Source organism: Marmota marmota, unplaced genomic scaffold, assembly GCF_001458135.2.
Source record: "Marmota marmota marmota unplaced genomic scaffold, marMar, whole genome shotgun sequence".
Classification (NCBI taxonomy): Eukaryota; Metazoa; Chordata; class Mammalia; order Rodentia; family Sciuridae; genus Marmota; species Marmota marmota.
The window spans coordinates 1,859,024-1,880,362 of NW_025999871.1; the positions used below are offsets into that span (position 1 = coordinate 1,859,024).

At 38.7% G+C, this 21,339-nt stretch overlaps 1 protein-coding gene across 3 annotated transcripts; it reads right to left on the reverse strand.

The window, feature by feature from the left end:
- Window positions 1–3,044: 3,044 nt before the first annotated feature.
- On the reverse strand, window positions 3,045–19,844 carry LOC107159786 (zinc finger protein 354B). Of its 3 annotated transcripts, none has more exons than XM_015506405.2 (5): window positions 19,688–19,844; window positions 18,846–18,928; window positions 15,445–15,571; window positions 14,469–14,564; window positions 3,045–5,287 (listed from the first exon to the last, which is right to left on the reverse strand). In XM_015506405.2, the coding sequence occupies exons 2-5, from the start codon at window positions 18,876–18,878 to the stop codon at window positions 3,711–3,713; spliced, it is 1,833 nt and encodes a 610-aa protein (XP_015361891.1). In that variant the 5' UTR covers window positions 18,879–18,928; window positions 19,688–19,844; the 3' UTR covers window positions 3,045–3,710. The 3 variants fall into 3 exon arrangements, with proteins under 3 accessions (XP_015361891.1, XP_048640849.1, XP_048640845.1); XM_048784892.1 differs by lacking the exon at window positions 19,688–19,844 and adding an exon at window positions 19,516–19,534; XM_048784888.1 differs by lacking the exon at window positions 19,688–19,844 and adding an exon at window positions 19,348–19,370.
- Between the last annotated feature and the right edge of the window lie 1,495 nt (window positions 19,845–21,339).

Here is a 21,339-nt window from a genome sequence, read left to right on the forward strand (position 1 = left end):
TTTAGACTTTTCACTCTATTAAAAATGTTCTTTCTCTCTGTCCTTGAGTAGTTCTCAAAGTTTAATTCATCAGCAAATCCTTTCCTTAAAAAAGCTAAAGTAACAGATTTCAAATATGCAAAACTGATAAAAGTGAAGAATTCTTAATGAAACAATAAGGAATTAACTCCTGCTTTCCTTAAAAAGAAAAAAACAAAAACAAAAACAAAAACAAAACAAACAAACAAACAAACAAAAAAAAACAATTCCAGAAGCAAAGATTTGAAGCCACTATGATTAAGTTTTTGTCACCTGAATAGAAAGGGCTGTTAACTGAATCTTTTTTTTTTTTTGGTACTAGGGATTGAACCCAGTGGTGCTTAACCACTGAGCCACACACCCAGTCCTTTTTCATATTTATTTAGAGACAGGGTCTTGCTGAATTGATTGGGACCTTGCTAAGATGCTGGCTTTGAACTTATGTTCCTCCTGCCTCAGGCTCCTGAATTGCTGGGAATACAGGTGTGCACCATTGCATCTGGCTTGTTAACTGCACCTTAAAAATCGAGACCTTTTCCCTATCTTAGTGAAAATACATCAGCAACCAGAAATTCCTTTACCTCCAATCAAACTGATTTACATTCCCATCTCTCTGTAGACTTCCCCCTTTCATAAAGTTAAGATTAATTTCTTTACCTTTTTGCAGAATTCCCTCATAACATTTCAAAAATGTGTTCTACCCAGTAATCTTTTTTTTTTTTTTTTTTTTTTTTTTTTTTAATACCGGGGATTTAACTCAGGAGGACTCAGCCACTGAGACACATCCCCAGCCCTATTTTGTACTTTATTTACAGAGAGGGTCTCACTGAGTTGCTAAGTGCCTTGCTTTTGCTGAGGCTGGCTTTGAACTCGCAATCTTCCTGCATCAGCCTCCAGAGCTGCTGGGATTATAGGCATGTGCCACCACACCCAGCCTACCTAGTAATATCTTCTTTAATCCACTCCCAATGTGTGTAAATCGTATTGCCTAAGTCATTAAAATAGACATATTCCCTAAATCATTCTTTTCCCTTCATTTAAACTTCCTGAAAGTCTTTAACATGCTATTAGTTCCTCCTTCATATAATAATCTGGCTTCTGTTCACTCTACTGATATTGTACTTGCCAACATCTCCAGTGATCTGCTTAGTTACCAATTTATTCTTTCCTTATTACTTGACTTTAGGATCAACACATGAACTGTGATTCAGTTCTTTTTTGGATACATGTCATCAATCTTATGGCATTTCTCCTACTTATATAGGACTGCTCCTTTTGATCTTAGCTCAACTCCTCCCATTCCCACCCAACACACCTCCATCAACTTCTATATTTTTTACATAGTTTTATCCATGATCTCTGTTTCTCACTTTAATCTGTTCACTCTCCTGGCCAATTTCATGCACCATGATTTTCACTACCTACTATATTTTACTCATAATTCTAGTTTTCAAACTCACATTTCCTAAAATTGTGTGCCAAATTTAAAGTACAAAATCAATCTTGATAACTTTCAAATTGCCTGTCTTGGTGCATTGTACCATCATCCACCTGGGTAACAAACCTAACTTACCCTTCTTTTTACTCACCAAACACTATTATTCAATTGCAAGGACTATGCCTTATCTATTCTATACAGTATTAATATTGTCACATATTCTTTACCTCACTGTCTTGTGTTTGGAGACTCATTTACCTATCAAATGACTGTAATGGCCTATGTGACTAAACTTGTTCAGCTGTGTTCAACATTCTAAATTCATCCCTTTGTCGCCATAACTGTCTCCCTTACTTAAAATTTGTGCCATAAAACTCAGGGTAAAATTTAAACTCCTTATTATGACAAATAAGATGTTTTGCTATCTCATTTCTGCTTTCTTCTCAAGATTCAGTCTCATCACTTCTTTTAACAACAGACTTTCTATAACTGTGCCATGCCACAACTTTGCATATGTGGTTTCCCCTATTTGGAACACTCATTTCACCTTCCAAAGAATCCCTACTATTCTTCCAAATCTGGGCACAGGTATAACTGTTTCTGAGACATCATCTCTGGTCTCTCCAAGCTCCCTTGGTTAGTCTTCATTCCTTTATTCTGCATCCTCCTGTAAACCTCTATTTGTTCTGCAACATAATATCATCACAAATTACCTAGTTCTCTGTGAAAAATCACTTACAATTTTTTCATTTGCCGTTTCCTTTAACTTCCAATTTCCTACACAAATTAATGACTTCTTGAAGAGAGCCTGTTTCTTTCAGCCATACAATTTCTAGTGCCCAGGATAGTCCTTGGCCTAAGCCTAGGCATAAACAAATGTAAACCACTTCCAAAGTTCATGTTTTTTTTTTTTTTCTTTTGCAGTCTGAAATTGTAAAAACTAGAAGACCTCAAGTGAAAAAATAAACTTTTACTTCATGAAGTGATTCCTTTTCAAGACTTTCCCACTGGTTATAGTTTCTCCCAAATACTGGAATTTTTTTTTCCAACTGAGAAATATAGTTTTAATCTTTTTTTGGTGGGGGGAGGGAGTGAGTATTGAGGATTGAACTCAGGGGCACTCAGCCATGGAGCCACATCCCCAGTCCTATTTTGTATTTTATTTAGAGACAGGGTCTCACTGAGTTGCTTAGTGCATCACTTTTGCTGAGGCTGGCTTTGAACTTGAGATCCTCCTGCCTCAGCCTCCCAAGTTGCTGGGATTACAGGCATGCACCACCATGCCTGGTATAGCTTTAATCTTTACATGATTGCCAAAACAAACTAAAGTTCTATTTAAATTATCCAGTATCACTGTTCAGAGCATAGCAAGTATGGCTTAATAATAAATACGACCTCAAAGCAACTAAGAAAAATTATTCTGAAAACAAAATTAGGAATTGTGTAGAAATTTAAGAGCCTTTTAGGTGTAGTTTATAAAGTTACCGGAACCAAAAAGGAACATATATTTTTCTTTTCTTTTTTTTAAATGATAACCATGCCACTTTGACAGTACATTAGGAAAAGGTGAATTACAGACACTCAGAGGTAGCTCATAGTTTGTTTTCTTCTTTTATTTGGTCCTTTGCTCTAAAAATGCACATATCTTTAAGATCAATTCTTTTCTTTCTTATAAAAGTGTTAGTTGTAATAAATATGCTAGTAGTTTATACAGTTGCTTTTCTAGTGAGAAATTCAGCACCCCTGAACCCAGATGTTTTCCCCCCATATTTACATGTTGCACACTGTATAATGCTGAAAAAGACAGGGTTAAAAAAAGCCCATCTTTTATCTTACAAATGGCTACTATCATGTCAGCAACTGTGAAGTGTCTATGCAGGACATTTTAAAGAGTAAATGACAAATGGCTCAGTGGTGTACATTTGTAATTCCAGCAACTTGGGAGGCTGAGGCAGAATGACTGCCAAATTCAAAACTAGACTGGGCAACATAGTGAAACCTTCTCAAAAAATAGTAGAGCAACCCTTGGTTCAATCCCCAGTATGGCTAAAAAAAAAAAAAAAAAAAAAAAAAAAAAAAAAAAAAAAAGCAAATGACAGGTATGAAAATTTTTCTCATATGATTACATGGCCAAAGTTTAATCCTTGGAATTTATATCTAATGAAGACTCTATCAAAATAGTTTCTTGATATTCCTAATGTTCAATAAATCAATCTTAAGTACATAATCTCTGATAAGCTTTGGTTTAAGGCTTTTAAACATGCAAATCTGCTTTCAAGGAGCCCTCTTCTATATGAATTTTAAAATGATTTGTAAGGGATGACCTCTGGCTAAAGAGTTTCCCACATGCATTACACTCATAAGGTTTCTCTCCAGTATGAATTCTTTGATGTGCAATAAGTGAGGAGCTTTGTCTAAAAGTTTTCCCACATGTGTTACATTTAAAGGGTTTTTCTCCTGTATGAATCCTCTGATGTTGAATAAGAGCTGCACTTTGGCCAAATGACATCCCACATTCCCCACATTGATAGGGTTTCTCTCCAGTATGGATTCTCTGATGATTACTAAGGGATGAGTTACACCTGAATGTTTTCCCACACTCACTGCATTTGTAGGGTCTTTCTCCAGTGTGCATTCTCTGATGCTGAATGAGAGCTGAACTCTGCCTGAAGGCTTTCCCACACACTTTACATTTACAAGGTTTCTCTCCAGTGTGAATTCTTTCATGAATGATAAGTGTTGAATGGGAACTTAAGGCCTTGCCACATTCATTACAATTATATAATTTCTCTCCAGTATGAATTATTCGATGTCTATTGAGTCGTGAAATAGAAGTGAAACCTTTTCCACACTGATTACATCTATAGGGCTTTTCTCCAGTGTGAATTCGTTCATGTTGAATAAGTGATGCACTCTGACTGAAGGCTCTCCCACATTCACCACATTTGAAAGGTTTCTCTCCGGTGTGAATTCTCTGATGATAACGAAGAGATGAACTAGACTTAAAGGTGTTGCCACATTCATTACACAAATAGGACTTCTTTCTGGAATGAATTCTCTGACACCCTGGAAGAGATGTGGATGGCTTCCTACCTGGATTATATCTATTGGGATTTTCTCGAGCATGAATTTTTTGATGCATAAAAAGGCCAGATCTTCTGCTAAAGGATTTACCACATTCTTTACATCTATAGGATTTCTCCACAGTATGGGTTCTTAAGTGCTTACAAAGAGATGCACTATGGCTAAAGGCTTTCCCACATTCTTTACATATGTAGGGTTTCTCGCCAGTATGAGTTCTTTGATGTTGAATAAGACCAGAACTTTGGCTGAAAGCTTTCAAACATTCTTTACATTTAAATAATTTCTCTCCAGTGTGATTTTTCAGATGTTTACGAAGGGATGAATTGTGAATGAAAGCTTTTTCACATCTATTACATTTATAGCGTTTCTCTGCTGTCTTGATTTTTGGTTGGTTAAGTAAATTTGCATTCTGTTTGAAATTATTTCTTTGTATTTCATACGTTAAGGGTGTTCTTTCTCTAGAAATCCTTTGTTTCTTAAATATGACTGATTTTAGGCTGACGTTTTGGCCAAATTCAAAATTTTTATGGCTTTTGTCTATAGTAAGAATTTTCTTATGGGTAACTGAAAATGTTTTTAAGCTTTCATTTTTGTCTTGCTGTCTTTTTAACCTGTTTTCAGATATACAGGGTTTTTCTGATATAACGTCCCAGAGTTCATCCCTTTTTAGTCTTTTCCTCCTCAGCCCTTGAAATGTGAAGTCTTTAGTTTGAGTTGACTTTGTGGTTTGAAGACTGCTCTTATATCCTGAAAGAAAAGAAAAGAAAGAAGTTGCCAATGATTAATGTGATTGAGACTAAATTTATACAGGAAATGTTAGTGATATCTAAATAAGGGTTTGCTACATGTCTAAAAGACACTAGCAAAAGGTAAAAATAGGAAAATGAATGGTGGCAGATGTATTAGATAAAAACAAAAGCAAAGTGTAAGCTTGTTTACAGAGGGCATGCTTGACAAAGTGGAATGGAGAAAATGAACTAGAAGAGGCATATGAGTTGGGAAATGTAGTCTGGTATCTAAAGTCTGTGATGGATCTGTATATCACCTTACTTCTGAAATTATTTCTAATCTTCAATGTCTTGATTCCCTTTCCTATATGTTAAAACCCCTCTGGAACTGTCAGATTCAGTGTGAATGTTAACTCCTCTTACACCTTTTCATAACACTAAGCTTCAACAATCCATGCCTTTTCTTTATTATAAACAATGTGCAATTATGTGTCATAACCTAGATGGTATAGATTAATCACTTGATGTGACCCGTTGATGTGGTAAACACAAGATGGATGAGGCTGCTGCCAGGGTAACACAGCCTACTTAAACTTATCTATTTTCACAAGTAAAACACACTGTAAAATAACAATACAAAGCTGGGAGTGGAGCACGTGCAATCCCAGGACTTGGGAGGCTGATGCAGGATTGAAAATTGAAGGACAGCCTTTGTACCTTAGCAAGACCCTGTCACAAAATAAATAACTAAATAAAAAGGGCTAAGAGTACATACAGCTCAGTAAGTACTCTTAGCCAGGTGTAGCTCCCTGGTTTCAGATCTCAGTACTGCCAAATAAAAAATTAAAAAAAAAAAAAAAAAAAAAAGGGTACAATGGCTATGATGTTACTAAGTAGGAAATTTCTTACTCTTTTGTAATCTTATGGAACCAATGTTATGGTCCATCGTTGACCAAAAACATCATTAAATGGTACACAACTCTATTATTATATGTATATTTAATGGAAAAATATATATCTAGAGATACCAAAAAAGCTTTAAAAAAATCTTGCATTACAGATAATATAAACACGCACAGAAACAGGAAACTGGGGGATATTTCCACATTATGGTAAAATTCACACATACTTTAGCCCTACAGCTAGTACCTTACATAGTAAAGAAACACTAGGTGTATTTCCAATATAATGAAAACCAAGGTGAGAACATCCATTATTTCTCCTACTATTCAATGCTGTAGAAGTATTAATGCAATCAGACATAAGAAATCAATTATAGATATAGGGATGAGTAAAAGGTAAGTGAAACTACCTCCAATTGTTGATGGTATAGCACTAAGCCCCCCAAATCCCAGAGAATTAATGATAAAACTTATTCAGTGAAGTAGAAGCATTTGAAATTGACACACTAATTTAGCATGACTAGATGCCACTAGTACCTTCCTGATAGAACACTCCCATCCAGGTTATCATAAGCAAAAATCTTTCATGACATTGGCAAATGACAAAAGAGCACCTGGTACAGAACCACTGGTATCAATGGAAGAAAAATGACCATGAGTTGATAACTGTTGATATGAATGATGGACAAATGGAGATTCAGTATACTATCTCCTTACTTTTACATATGCTTGAAATTTCCCACATTCAAATTAAAAATTAAGCCTTCTTACACTTTTCTATCTTTCCTTGCAATAGGAGTAAGTTTCTTCTATATTTTCAATTCAAACTTAGCATTATAGGCCTTGCAACTTATTTTATATTCTCATCCCTTTTTTCTTGTGTTAAAAATGGGATTCTAATATAAACAAAATTATTCATTTGTTTTTCTTATAATCTACATTGTAATTTCAAAATAACATAACAGTATTATTGCTAAAAATATGAGAATTAAGAACAATGTAAGCTGGGCATGGTGGTGCACACCTATAATCCCAGTGGCTTGGGAGATTGAGGCCGGAGGATTGTGAGTTCAAAGCCAGTCTCAGCAATGGTGAGGTGCTAAGCAACTCATGAGACCCTACCTCTAAATAAATAAAATACAAAATAGGGCTCGGGATGTGGCTCAGTGGTCAAGTGCTCCTGAGTTCAATCCCCAGTACCAAAAAAACCCAAAACAAAACAAAACAAAACAAAAACCCCAAAACCGAAAACCAAAACCAAAAACCCCAAAACAAAACAAACAAAAGAACAATTTAACATTTGTTGGCAATTCTTTTTGTCTTTAGGCTATTATTCCACTAGGAAATTCAGTTGAAGTGCAGTGTTTTAAAGACACTGAAGTGATTCTTCTCTATTTAAGCCAAAGTTGAAACACAATGAGGTTCATTTGTTTCATTTTGTTTTCCATTTTTGAGGATTTCTTTATTATTTAATCTTGTTTCATAATCACATCAGAATTTTCATACTTTCAATTTAAAAACTATAAACAAGGTGCCTTCAGAAAAAAAATCTATCCTTATCCTCTTTTTTTGTCCTCACCTTATAATTAATCAGAGATGTGTATCATTCTTGTTTCTTATATAAAGGTGTGATACACACTGTTCTGCACTTCCTCCTTTATAACATATTCATAATGTATCTATCCCCTTCATTATATATTCTGGAGATGGAGATTCTAGGGATCCAGATTCTCCTAGGGAAATTTACAGAGGTTATCTCTTATTTCTTTTCTTACTGTTGCATAGAATTTCCTGTGTTGATATACCAACACAATTTCACTAAGGGACAGTTGGGATAAGTCTGATTTTTAAATATTCTCTTTTTATATTTTATTTAGAGACAGGGTCTCACTGAGTTGCTTAGGGCCTAAGTTGCTGAGGTTGGCTTTGAACTCACAATCCTCCTTCCTCAACCTCCTAAACAAATGGGATTATAGGCATGATCCCTGGAGCCTGGCTTAAGTATTCTGTTTTTATACATCTAGAATTTACACTGTTATGAGTGAAATACTGTGTCACAGGTATATCAGCACAGGAAACACCTCCTAATTCATTTTATGAAGTGAACATTACCTTGATATGATAATTACAGTATAATAAAATATATTCATGGGGCTGGGGCTGTAGCTCAGTTGCAGAACGCTTGCCTAGCATGTATGAGGCACTGGGCTCAATCCTCAGCACCATAAAAATAAACAAATAAAATAAAGGCATGCTGTCCATCTACATCTACAAAATAAATTTTAAAAAATATATCCACAGACCCATTTCTCTCATGAATATAAATGTAAAAGTCCTTAACAAAATATTAGTAAATATAACCCAGCAATATATAAAAGGAATTATACATCATGATTATGTGTGTTAATTCCAGTGTTGTGTGGCAGGTTCAACATTAAAAAAAAATTAAAGTATTCAACAATATTAATGGGCAAAAAACCAAAATAATATTATTCTATTAATATAAAAAATCTGACAAAATCCAGCTGGGTATGGTAGTGTATGCCTACAATCCCAGAGGATCCGGAGGCTGAGGCTGGAGGATATCCAGTTCAAAGCCAGCCTCAGCAATCGATTGAGGCCTTAAACAACTCAGCAAGATCCTGTCTCTAAATAAAATATTAAAAGGGTTGGGGATGTGGCTCAGAGGTTAAGCACCCCTGGGTTCAATCCCCAGTAACAATAACAACAATGACCCCCCCCCAAAAAAAAAAAAGTTTGACAAAATCCAGCTACCATTCATGATATACAAATATAAAATCACCAAAAATAAGGAGAAGTTTCTTAAATTAATGATATCTAAAAACACTTGACAGCTAATATATTTACTGGGGAAACACTGAATGCTTTCCCCCAAAACTGGGACCAAGGTAAGAATGTCTGCTGTAACCACATTTTTTTTTTGTGGGGGTGGGAGAGGAGGAGTTACTGGGGATTGAACCCAGGGGTACTCTACCACACAGCTACATCCCTAGCTATTTTTATTTTGAGACAGGGCCAGGATGGCCTCAAACTTGTGATCATCTTGCCTCAGGCTCCTGTATCACTGGGATTATAAGCATGTGCCAATAGTCCTGGCTTGCTTTTACCATTCTTATTCAGCATGGTTTAGTCAGTGCAACTGGAAAGAAAATAAAACACGCATACTCATACACACACACACATAAATGTGTGTGTATATATCAGAAAGGAAGAAACTGTCCCTACTTGTAGGTAACAGTATGTTAAAAATCCTAAGAAATCTGTAATACATTACATAGAAGGAAGGTTACAGGAACAATATTAACTTAGAAAAATTAATTATATTTCTACATAATAGCATTGAACAGTGAGCACTAAAATTAAAACTATAATGCCATTTACAATTGCTCAAAAATACTTGCAAGTGAATCTAACAAAATACATGCAGCACTCACATAAAAATTACAAAACACCATTGAAAAATTTAAAAAGCTAAAGAAACAGACATGCCATGTGGATTAGAACATTGACCATAATAAAGATCTCAACTATCCTCAAATGAATATACAGGTTTACTGTCATTCCTATCAAAATCCAAGCAAATGTTTTTTTTTTTTGTGGTCATTATTCTACAATTTGTATGAAAAAGCAAAGGAACTAGAATAGCTTAAAACAATTTTGGAAAAATACTGAGAGTAACCACTATATACATAAATTAAGGCCTATGTACAGTTACAGTGATCAACACTGGTATTGGCAGAGGAACAGACATAGATCAACTGGACAGAAAAGAAAACCCAGAAACAGACATCCTAACAACTATGTTCAACTGCTTTTTGACAAAGGTACTAAAGAATTCTGTGGAAGAAAAATAGCTTCTTCAACAAACAACGGAGGAACAATTGAATATACACAGCAAAAAAATGAACCTTAACACAATTTCACATCTAATAATAATTTAAGAAAACTTAAGAAGGGTCATGTACATAAATGTAAAATTTTAACACTTTTGGGGGGCGGGAACAGAAGAAAATCTTTAAGATGTAAGAATAGGCAGAGTTTTTCCACTTGATACCAAACAGACAAACCATAAAAGGAAACACTGATAAATTGGACCTCATCAAGATTAACACTTTTGCTCTATAAAAGACCCAGTTAACAGGATGAAAAGGCAAATTACAGACTTAGAGAAAATATTTGCAAAACACATCTGAAAAATTACTACTATTAAGAAAATAAGAATTCTCAAACTCAACAGTAAAACAACTAAACAAAACCCCAAAACAATTTAAGTAGAAAATGAACAAAAAACATAAACAGATATTTTTATACAGAAAGATATACAAGAAAACACATGTATCTTTTATACAAAGAAGACATACAAATGGTAAATAAGCATATGGAAATATGTTGAGTCCAACATCAACAGACACTAGGAACATGCAAATGAAAATCACTACGTATTTGATCATATATCCATCAGAATGGCTAAAATAAAAAGTAGTGATGTGGTAAAATGTCAGCAAGTATGCAGCAACACTGGATTACTCACACATTGCTAGTGCAACATAAAATGGTAAAATGGGACAGTCATTCTAAAACACAATTTACTTGTCTTCAAAACTAAACATTCAACTACCATGATGACCTAGCAATTGCACTCTTAGACAAAAAATAAAAACTTATGTATTTTTGTGTAAAACTTGTATATGAATGTTTACAGCAGCTTCATTAGTAACTGCCCCAAACTGGAAACAATCCGGATGTCCTTCCACAAGGGAATAGTTCTATAAATTGTGACAAAGCCATTCCGTGGCATATAATGCTGCAATCAGAAGGAATGAAGTACTGATGCATATATCACCTGGATGAACCTCCAGAGAATGATGCTAAGTGCATGTGTGCGTGGGGAGCCAATTCTAAAAGAGGCTGTAAACACTGTATTATCTTATTTATATAGTTTTTCTTCTTTTTTTGTGGTATTGGGGATTGAACCTAGGGCCTCATGCATGCTAGGCAAGTACTCTACCACTGAGTTATATCCCTATATAGCAGTCTTGAAAGGACAAAATTATACAAATAGAAAACACATAGTGGTTACCAAGGATTAAGGTTGAGGGAAGGTGGGGTATAGGGACAATAAACAAGGAAGGAAATAGGTGTGTCTAAAAAAGGGTATCAGGAGGCATCCTTGTACAGACTGAGGAATTCTTCATTTCTTCATTGTATCAGTGTCAATATCTTGGTTGTGATACAGTATTATACTATGTTTTTAGAATTGGGCACATGGGACATGGAATCCCTCTGTACCACTTCTTATAATTGCATATAAATCAACTGTCTCAAAATAAACACTTTTTGGGGAGAGAGGGGTACCGGGGGTTGAACTCAGAGGTACTCAACCACTGAGCCACATCCCCAGCCCTGTTTTGTATTTTATTTAGAGACAAGAGTCTCATTGAGTTGCTTGGCACCTCACTTTTGCTGAGGTTGGCTTTAAACTTGCTATCCTCCTGCTCAGCCTCCCGAACTACTGATATTATAGCCGGGCACCACCACGCCTGGCAAAATAAACACTTAAAAAAAAAAAAGTAAAATGAGACCCCCCCCCCCAAAAAAAAAACAGCACAAATTTCCACCATCTTCCAAATTAGTCCTCCTTCTAGATATTATCAACTCCTTGAATGATGTCACTGTCTATCCCCAAAAAAGCCAGAAACCTAGCAAGAATCCCTCACAACTCCATTTCTTCTGTTTTCCATATATAATCCAAGATGTGCTTTTATCTCCCAACTGTTTCTGGATTGGTCTCCCATCACCACTAACCTAGTCCAAGTCACTCCTGCTTTCACTATGTAAGTGGAAACCTACAATGGCCAGCCATTGAGGTGTTGTGTTGGGGAAAAGGGAATGAACAAAACAGGAAACACTGCATAAGGTAGCCTATGATGCAAAGGAAGAGAAAGATCATTAATAATACTAATATTAATAGCATGCTGAAGGAAAAAAAAGCATGCTAAGGAGATAAAAACGTGGAGAAATAGAGGGCTGTTTTAGATGCACTGTCTATTCAAGAAATCTCTGCAACACAAAGAAGTAAGTTATGTGTATTTGTGGTCAACAGAAAGAATGGTCCCCAAAAGGAAAGCAAATGCAGAGGCCCTGAGGTGGCAGTAGCCTGGTTAGAGTCCTCAAATAAAGGGCAGGGTGACAGCAGATTAAAGATGAAGAGGTAGCTGGGGCTAGAACAAGTAGATCTCTGAAGGCTGTGATGAGGACTCTGGATTGTGCTCCTTGGTGGAAGCCAATAGGGATTTTATGCACGAGAACAATACAGCATGGTTTTCCTTTTAAATAGATGCTTCTGGCAGCTAAAAGGAGCCGATGTGGTGGTAGTAAGGGAAGTGCAGGGCCCGTTTACTGGTCTTTGTTGGAGAGAACAGGGAGATAGGAACAACACTCATACAAATTAAACAGGGGTGGGCTGGGGATGTGGCTCAAGCGGTAGCGCGCTCGCCTGGCATGCGTGCAACCCGGGTTCGATCCTCAGCACCACATACAAACAAAGATGTTATGTCCGCCGAAAACTAAAAAATAAATATTAAAAAAATTATCTTTCTCTCCTCTCTCTATCTTTAAAACAAAAACAAAAACAAAACAAAACAAAACAAACAAACAAAAAAAAAAACAGGGGTGCTGAATACTATGTACTCACTTTGGCCGACTTTTAAAAACCATTACAGGCTATTTCACTGGGGTTGCTACTAAGTCCTCTGACACCTTGTAGAAATTGGGAAAACGCATGCTTCCTTCATGAAGATGCTGCCCCAGAAAATTTCACAGAGGACATCAGTTTTTCATTGGAAGGAATTGTATTAAAAATTTTTAAATTTCTGAGACATTTTCACATTTAGGCATGAACCAAACTTAAGAGATGTACAAGTCGGTTTAACCCCATTTTTCTTAGTACATCTATTCCAGAAAAATACAACTCAAATGCTTATGCTTTGGGCTCATTTCATAAAGAACAAAGCCAAATAAAAGATGAAGACCCTCTAAGCCATGTCCTTCCATTGTCAGCGTAAAACTAACAAACCCAGGGATGATGGAAGTTGTTTTTCTTGTAGGTTTGCTTTGCTTTTTACCTCTTTGTGAATAGTTCTGAAGTGAAAATAACTTTGTAAAAGTATATTTTGTGAACTGGATGATCTAGGGAGTTCTGCCCCGGGAGCATGAGCTTTCTGCTACTGGATGTTCAAGGGTTAGGATTTTAGTTCTGGTCCTCAGTTAATAATCTGAGGTACTTCCAAGAACAGGTAGATCTCCAGGTCTTTCAACTGTGCTCCGGGGGTGTGCAGGAAGGGCTATTCCGAGGTTACTAGAGTCCAGGCAGGTGACAGCACAGCTGCACCCACAGCTCCCCTAGAACTCCCACCTGACATACACCTTTGAGGAAAGGAAGGAGGGCCATCCCTCAAGAGAAATGGAGCAGAAAACAACTCTAGCAGCCAACCCTCCTTTACTCAGTAATCTACTAATAATTTTCCTTCAGGGCAGTTGTTCAGAGCTGAGGAGGGGGAGTTGAAGGACATGAAAACATAGCCCTTATTAGAAATAACAGGTTGAATAAAAAGAGGAAGATTGCGTCTAGGAGCCTGGGTTTTCCCTTCCCCATCACTTTTTTTTTTTCTAAGAGTAAATAGAGCAGGATTTATTTAAGTTAAAGGAGTCCCACAGTGGGAAGGAGGCTCAGTTGCAGAAAAACCCATTTTGGTGTGCCAGCTTAGGAGTTTGTATATGGTTCTGGGCAGAACATGGAGCAAAATGTATGTAAAATAGGCACTAACAAAGTATCAAGGCTCTTTGTCTTCCTTTCCATCTGGGTTGACCTATAACTTCCTTTAGGGTTTACCCCCATCTTCAGGTTTTCTACCTCTGAGACAAAGGAGTTGGCTGAAGTGTTCCCCCAGGTGAGTCTCAAGGTTTTTTCCAACTGAAATAGGCCTTGATGATGCTCATTAATATGCCTACAGTTAGCCTTCTAGTGTGGTTCCTGTGTGTGAATAAGACTGACCATTGACTGATATTCTTATTCACTCCTCCCTCTGAAGAAGTCACTTTTAATTGCTGTTAGAAGGGGAGCTTCTTTTTGGATTCCATTTGTAAGGTCATTTTCTTCCCCATCATTTCTTGAGGCCTGAGAACCCTAAAGGAAGTTTCCCAATCAATACTCCAAGTTGCACCCTCTTCTTACGCAGCCTACAGTGATTCCTAGATACCTGAAGCTTGCCCACTCACCGAGAGAAGAGTCTCCGGGACTTTCTTTCTCTACCTTCCAGGGATCTTCTCCTTGTTGCAACAGGGAGATCACCTTTGGTTTGGTGAATGGGGGTCCTGCTCATAGGCAAAATAAAAAATAAATAAATATACACATAAGTAAAAAAGACTTGGTCATATTTTGAATCATAGTATCCCACATCTGAGGATGATACAAAGATCTTCTGTGGGATGCTTAGGATGTACTCCAAAGATGTAAAGGTTGTATTAAGTAAAAGGTAAGTGATTTATAGAACATGATTTTGGTAAAATTCATTGTGTATGAGGGAAATATGATAAACAGGAAGACTTATCTTTCTGTAGAAAATGTCAAATGTGTAAAACTTTAAGCAGGTATCTTTGGGGAAGATTATGTACCAAGTATCTTCTTTAAATTAAAAAAAACAGTCTATGATCTCTTTTCAGAGACAGAGTTAACAGTGTTCATCTGGCTGGAAAAGAGAAGTAGAGAAGGGAAGTGGTAGGTTAGTCAGGAAGGCTAAGGTATGCCTCTGCTCAGGGATGAGCAGAACAAACAAAAATTATAGGAAAGGGTTGGGGTTGTAGCTCAGTGGTGGAGCACTTGCCTAGCATGTGAGGCATTGTGTTTGATCCTCAGCACCACATAAAAGAATGAATAAATAAAATAAAGGTATCGTGTCCATCTAAAACTAAAAAAATTAAAAAAAAAATCATAGGAAAATGTTGCCTCAACTGTGAAGGAATTTCAAATGTGAAACTGTGTTGATGGAGGGGGTAATAATCAACACCAACCCCCTTCATTCCCATACATGGGGCAATTCTACACCTCAATTCTCAATATTTATAGATATCTGATTTGTATAATCCTAAGGCAAAGCTCAGCTAAACTTTTTTTGATGACCCCCAGCTTTTATTCAGGGAAGCAGGTGCTGAGATCTCCCCATTTCTGAACTGTGTCTACAAGGGATTTCCTTACCCAGTGAGGCCAGGTTACTATAGTTCTCCAGCATCACCTCCTGGTACAAGCTTCTCTGGGAAGGATCCAGCTTTCTCCACTCATCCCGAGTAAAGAGCACAGCCACATCCTCAAATGTTACTGATACCTGTAAGAACAAGACACTCCAGCTCACCCAGAACCAACCCTCCACAGCATGTAGATGGAGGAAATGGAGTTAAACAGGCTACCATGAAATCCTGCTGATACTATTCAAGGTTCTCAAGAGGCCACTCATTCGTTTAATGGATATTCATCCAATGACAAAAACAGAGCAGCAGGAGGTAGGAACTGGTCTTGTGTTAACCACTATGAGAGACATATAGAGGATTAATGTAATCAGCAAAGGAGTTAATCAGAATAATCCTTCTGATGGAGATCTGATAATACCTTTTAAAAAGCTTAGAAATGGATATCTTCTTACTTACCAATTACCATATTTGGACTGTAAAGAAGAATACACAAACTGCATGCATAAGGATATTTATCATGTTGGAAATAACCTAAATGCTGATACAGACTAGGTAAAATAAGGTAGTATCTGTTGCGTCAAGCTTGAGGATAGTAATTATGAAAATTAAAATAGCTTCCAGTTATTAAACGCTTTCTATGGGCCAATAACTGCTCTGAGAGCTTTATGTTAATCTTCTGTGTATAATCTATTTGATGTTCACCAAAATCCTATGAAGAAGGAACTATCATTGACCCCATTATATATAAGAAAAAAACAAAGGTACAGAGAGGATAAGTGTGCTCCCTTGGCCCTTGGTTCATATCCCATGTTCTTGCCCACAGTGAGTAACATGATAGGAGGGCAATGTGCAAGCCCTAGAAAAAACACTGAAGTGTACAACTTTAACCTGACTCCATCTCTAGTCCTGCTCCTAGTTCCGGTGATAAGCTGACTGTGGTAGGAGGCTTCTGGATATCATCAGGATAGGGGCTCAAGGTTAAGTGGGTCAATAATTTAATCAATGTGCCTACACAAAGTCTCCATAAAACCCAAACTGGCAGGATTCAGAGGCTGAAAATTGAACATATGGAGGTTTTTGGAGACTGGTACACCCAGAAGGGATGTGGAAGCTCTATATCCCTTGTCCCATACTTTACACTATGCACCTCTACATTTGTAATCCTTTTTAATACCTTTTACAATAAACAGATAAATGTGTTTCCCTGGGTTCTGTGAGCCGCTCTAACAAATTAATCAAGCCAAAGGAAGGAGGTCGTGGGAACCTCAATGTGTAGCCAGTTGGTCAAGTACTGGAGACCCAGACTTGCAAATGGGATCTGAAGTGGGAGAAAGTTTTGTGGGGTCTGACATTACCTCCAGGTAGACAATGTCAGAACTGTACTGAATTAGAGGATGCTCAGTTGGGGTTCACCATTGCAGCACTCCTTACTTGGTGAGTGAAGAAAACACTCCCACACTCTTGGTATCCGAATGGTGTGGTGAGATTATAGCATATGAAAAAGAGTTTTAATGCTCATACACATATTTATTCTTTGAGCTTTTCCTGATGAGCATGCAATACATATATGATAAGAAAGATAATTTAATGGTATATGGAAGGAATACAATAAAGAATCTTCACCCTCAAAGAATTCAATAATACAATCAGCAGATAAGGAAAATGCATGAAATAGTTTGCACAATGAAAAAAAAAAGCTGTGTAGTGGGATCATATGCCATCTCCTAGTTCAATCTGCACTTTAGAAACAAGGAGAATAAGGTTCAGGGCAGCCAAAACCCCAGGTCTCATGTGTTTCTAGTGGCAACAGCAAGACCCGAACTAAAGTTTCCAACTATGAACCCAGTACCTTCTCTGATCCTTTACAAATAGTGTGGTACTGACACCTGGGCAGCAGGCAGGAATAAGATGCGGTAGGGGATTCACTGACACATGTGGATAGAGAAGGTTCTGAGCAGGAGAGCAACCTTGCTCTCTGGGAATGGAATGGGAAAAGCTTAAAGAAAACAGAACAGCTCAAACACACAATGGCAGGTACTGGTTGTTGCCTGAAAAATCAAATCCCACCATGCTTGTGGGTCCAAAGATGACCCCGTATTGCTAAAGTGCCCTGGTAACACATGGCTGGGTCTATGTTCTGAAAGATGTACCAGAAAAGCAGCTAGACAGTTCAAGCATGGATTGTGGTCATAAACTTGGGTTGACTTTTTTCAACCTTGGTTTCCTCATATATATGTAAAACAGGAATACTAACTGCTGTACTATTGTGAAAATAATAACAAACTCAAAGCCCCCTCACATTCCTCAACATGCTGGACACTCAATAAATAACAACTGTTAATGACAGATGAAGATGAGTAGAGAAAGGGCAGTATTTTCTGCGTCCTGGAAATACTGTATAGCACTTTCTATCTATTAACATTAATATTTTTATTAATATTGTATCTTTCAGCTACCACAATAGCCATACACAATTAGCTGTCACTGTGTGCTCCCCACCCCCGATCTAAACACTTCCTATGCACTAACTCATGTCATCCTCTCACCTACTGAGGAGATAGGCATGTTGCTATTTCTTTTACTGGTGAGGAAACTGAGGCACAGAGAAGTGGAATTATTTTTGCCCAAGGCCCACCAACAGTAACAACAGTTAAAACCTGGCTGTGTGGCTCGAAAGTCCAACTTTCTAACCACTGCGTGTTCTATTTCTCTACCACCAATACCTCATAGAACCCTCCTTATGTTTCCTGAGGAGTCTCCTCTTTGCCCTCAGAGAAAGAGATCCCTCCACCTGTGTCCCCTGCAACATGGCTATCCTTTGCTCACAGGTCATGTTACCTCCCCCATTTTCCCAGCCCAGGGTTGAAAATGGCAGGTTGAGATTAGTTTTCAGGAGAAGAGTACAGGCAAAGCACTTGATCTTTAGAATAGAGAGGGAGAAAAAATTAAAAACTATGGGATGGAGAAATCTGGAGGAGGTATCATGAGGATGCTCAGGGGTGACTATAAAAAGAAAAGCATTTTGTCAAGGGCAGGGAGGAAGACAAGAATGAATGAAAGATGCAGGGCCAGAGAGGAATTTTATCATGTTGTGTATGTTTATTCTGTCCCTAGTGATATAAAGTTATGTGACATCTTACCTGTCAAATTAGTGATCACACAGTGGATTAAGAATGAACACTGGACATGTGTTCATATGTGCGGGGAGTATTCCCTACAGAAATCTACCACTTGTAAAGGTGGACCGGCTCCCCTAAATTCACAGGACTTAGGCTCCAAATCCTAATGAGGTTTGTATTGCTATAGAACTTCAGTTAAGAGGGATAAAACCATCCAGCCACCATCACCACCACCACCACCACCACCACCACCAAATCCATCCACTAAGAACTGATAAGGCAATGAGCTCACCTGAGACCTTGATTCCCTTTGCTCAGGAGCCATGTTCTCTTTTTGGGCTCTTCTCCCCAGGATGGGTGCAGTCTCCAGGAGATCTAAAAGAAGAAAAAGATACCATGAGGAAGACCTTCAGTTTTCCACCCCTCAGAACCAGCAGTTCTGACTCCACATGTCTGTAGGGGAATGTCAGAAGGAGCTAGGAGTGGACAGAATCAGAGACATGGGCTGGCGTCCTAGGCCAGGGCTTGACTCTTCATGGTTCTGAGAATTTCCAGAAGCAAGACTGGGAGAAGGGGACTGGATTCCATCACAGCAGGGACTCACTGAGCCTCACCAAGTGCCAGGCACCATTAGCTTTACACTATTTAGTCCCACATCATCAGGTAGCATTGCTAACATCCCATTTTATGGATCAGAAAACTAAGAACAGAGCGGGGTCAATTGCTCCAGTTCCCCACAAGCCAGTGAAGATGGGACCAGGATTCCAAGCCCTGTACATTCGCTCTAATCTCACCGGCACCCCTGAGCAATTTTCCTCCACAAGCTTTTCCCAGTTTCTCTATCCCCTGTCAAGAAATCAATTTCCAGAGTTTTAACGCCGGGCCAGGGCAGGGAACGCGCTGTGGACGGATCTGCGGAAGCCGGAGGTGGGACTGCCGAAAACCTGGGCCAAGTGCCCCACCTGACGCGCCTGGGGCGACGTCACGGAACGGCTGGCGGAGGCAGGCAATAAGCGCCAGGGTGTCGCTCGTCCCACAAAGGATTCTCCAAGCAGCTCGCCGGCCTGTTCCCCTCACTCGGGCGCCGCATCCTCGGAGGCCCGGGTCCGCCTACCACCGCCCTCTGCCGCTCACCTCCTCGGGCTCGGGGCTCCCGGGGTAATGCCTCGCCAGGCCGCGCTCCGCATGCGGGATGCTCCGGAACCGCCCCGCTCGCCGCAACCTGGCGTCGGGACCCCGGCCGCCAGCGACCTCAGCTCTACAGCCGGAAACCTGGCGGCAGACACTCCGCGGCCCCGAAGGTCCAGGAGGGCGGGGCGGGGCGGGGGTGGGTGGGTGGGGAGGAAAGGCCGGCCGCTAACGCTTCTGGGAAATGTAGTTGCACGCGAGGATTCTGGGAAGTGTAGTTTTCTGCATTTGCCTGCGCTGAGGGGCTCTGCAGTAGGGTGCTCAGGCCCCAACAGAGCTCCCTCTAGCGCTTCTGGGTGTGTTTACACTCTCCGTGAGCTTCTGGACCCTGGGTACAAAGTTCTTCCAGAAGGGAAGCAGGTTCCCTGTGGGCGTTATCTTGTAGGTATGTATTTGCCTACATACATTTTGGTGAGGACACTAGATAACAGTCAGAACCAGACCCATTTCCAATGGAGTTATTCTGTGAATGAGTACAGAACACCTGCTATGTACCAAGCACTACAGGAAGTGGTTTAAAATACTCAGCAAACAAAAGGAAGTTTATTGCCCTGGAGAATTTTCTTAAGGGTATAGAAAGCAGACAATAAGCCATGAACACGATTATATAGCATTTAAGAGGAAAAATGTTATGGGGAAAAAGCAAACGAAGAACAGGCCAATATCCCTTATCAATTTAAATGCAAAAATCAACAAGATAGCTGCAAACTCAATTCAGCATTTAAAACAGGTTAAACACCTTAATCTGTGAGACTTCTTTCCAGAATGAAGAATAGTTCAACATTGGGAAATCAATGTAATATACCACATTAATAGAATAAAGGGGAAAAGTCCCTACATCATCGTTTCAGCTAATGTAGTAAAATCAGTTGTCGAAATCCAACACCTTTTCATGATCAAAAAAACCAAACGATGAACCTTTTTTAACATAATAAATGCCACATATGAAAGACACACAGTTAACATCACACTCAGTGATAAAAAAACGAAGGCTTTCTCTAAAATCAGGAACAAAATAAGAATGGTTATTTTTGCCTCTTCTATTTGCAACAGTGGATCACCTTGTGCTTTGAATATTGCTGCTCTTCCACTGCAACTGATTTTTAAAATGGACACGTTTCTTTCTCTTCCTCTTCCCTAATGTCTCCCCCTCCCCAATCTCAGGGGAAAAAGGATTACCTTTCTTCCCCATCCTAGACAGGAATATCTGTCCTTGAGCACTCACCCACCTGAAAGTGAAGTAATCCAGACTCTGGGGATGGATCTCAGAAATGACTTTTCCCAAGTTAACAAGTGAATTACAACTCCAACAGAGAACACGTGGAATGTAGCCTATGTATCATCTCTTTAAAAGGCCCCTGTTCCTGTTGATGGGTAGAATCAGAGCCTCTGGGACAGCAGTTCCCTGAGTTTCTCCTTTGCTATCAAAGCAATAAAACTTTTTTTTCCTTTTTCTCAAAACTATGTCCTCCTTATTGGATTGGCTTTGGGGACAAGGACTGAGCTTTCAGCTATGGTAGCATTATAGTTTTAAAAACAGAACTAGTGAGATTGGATATTTGTAACATCAGGTGTTTATGTGAACAAATGCATACATG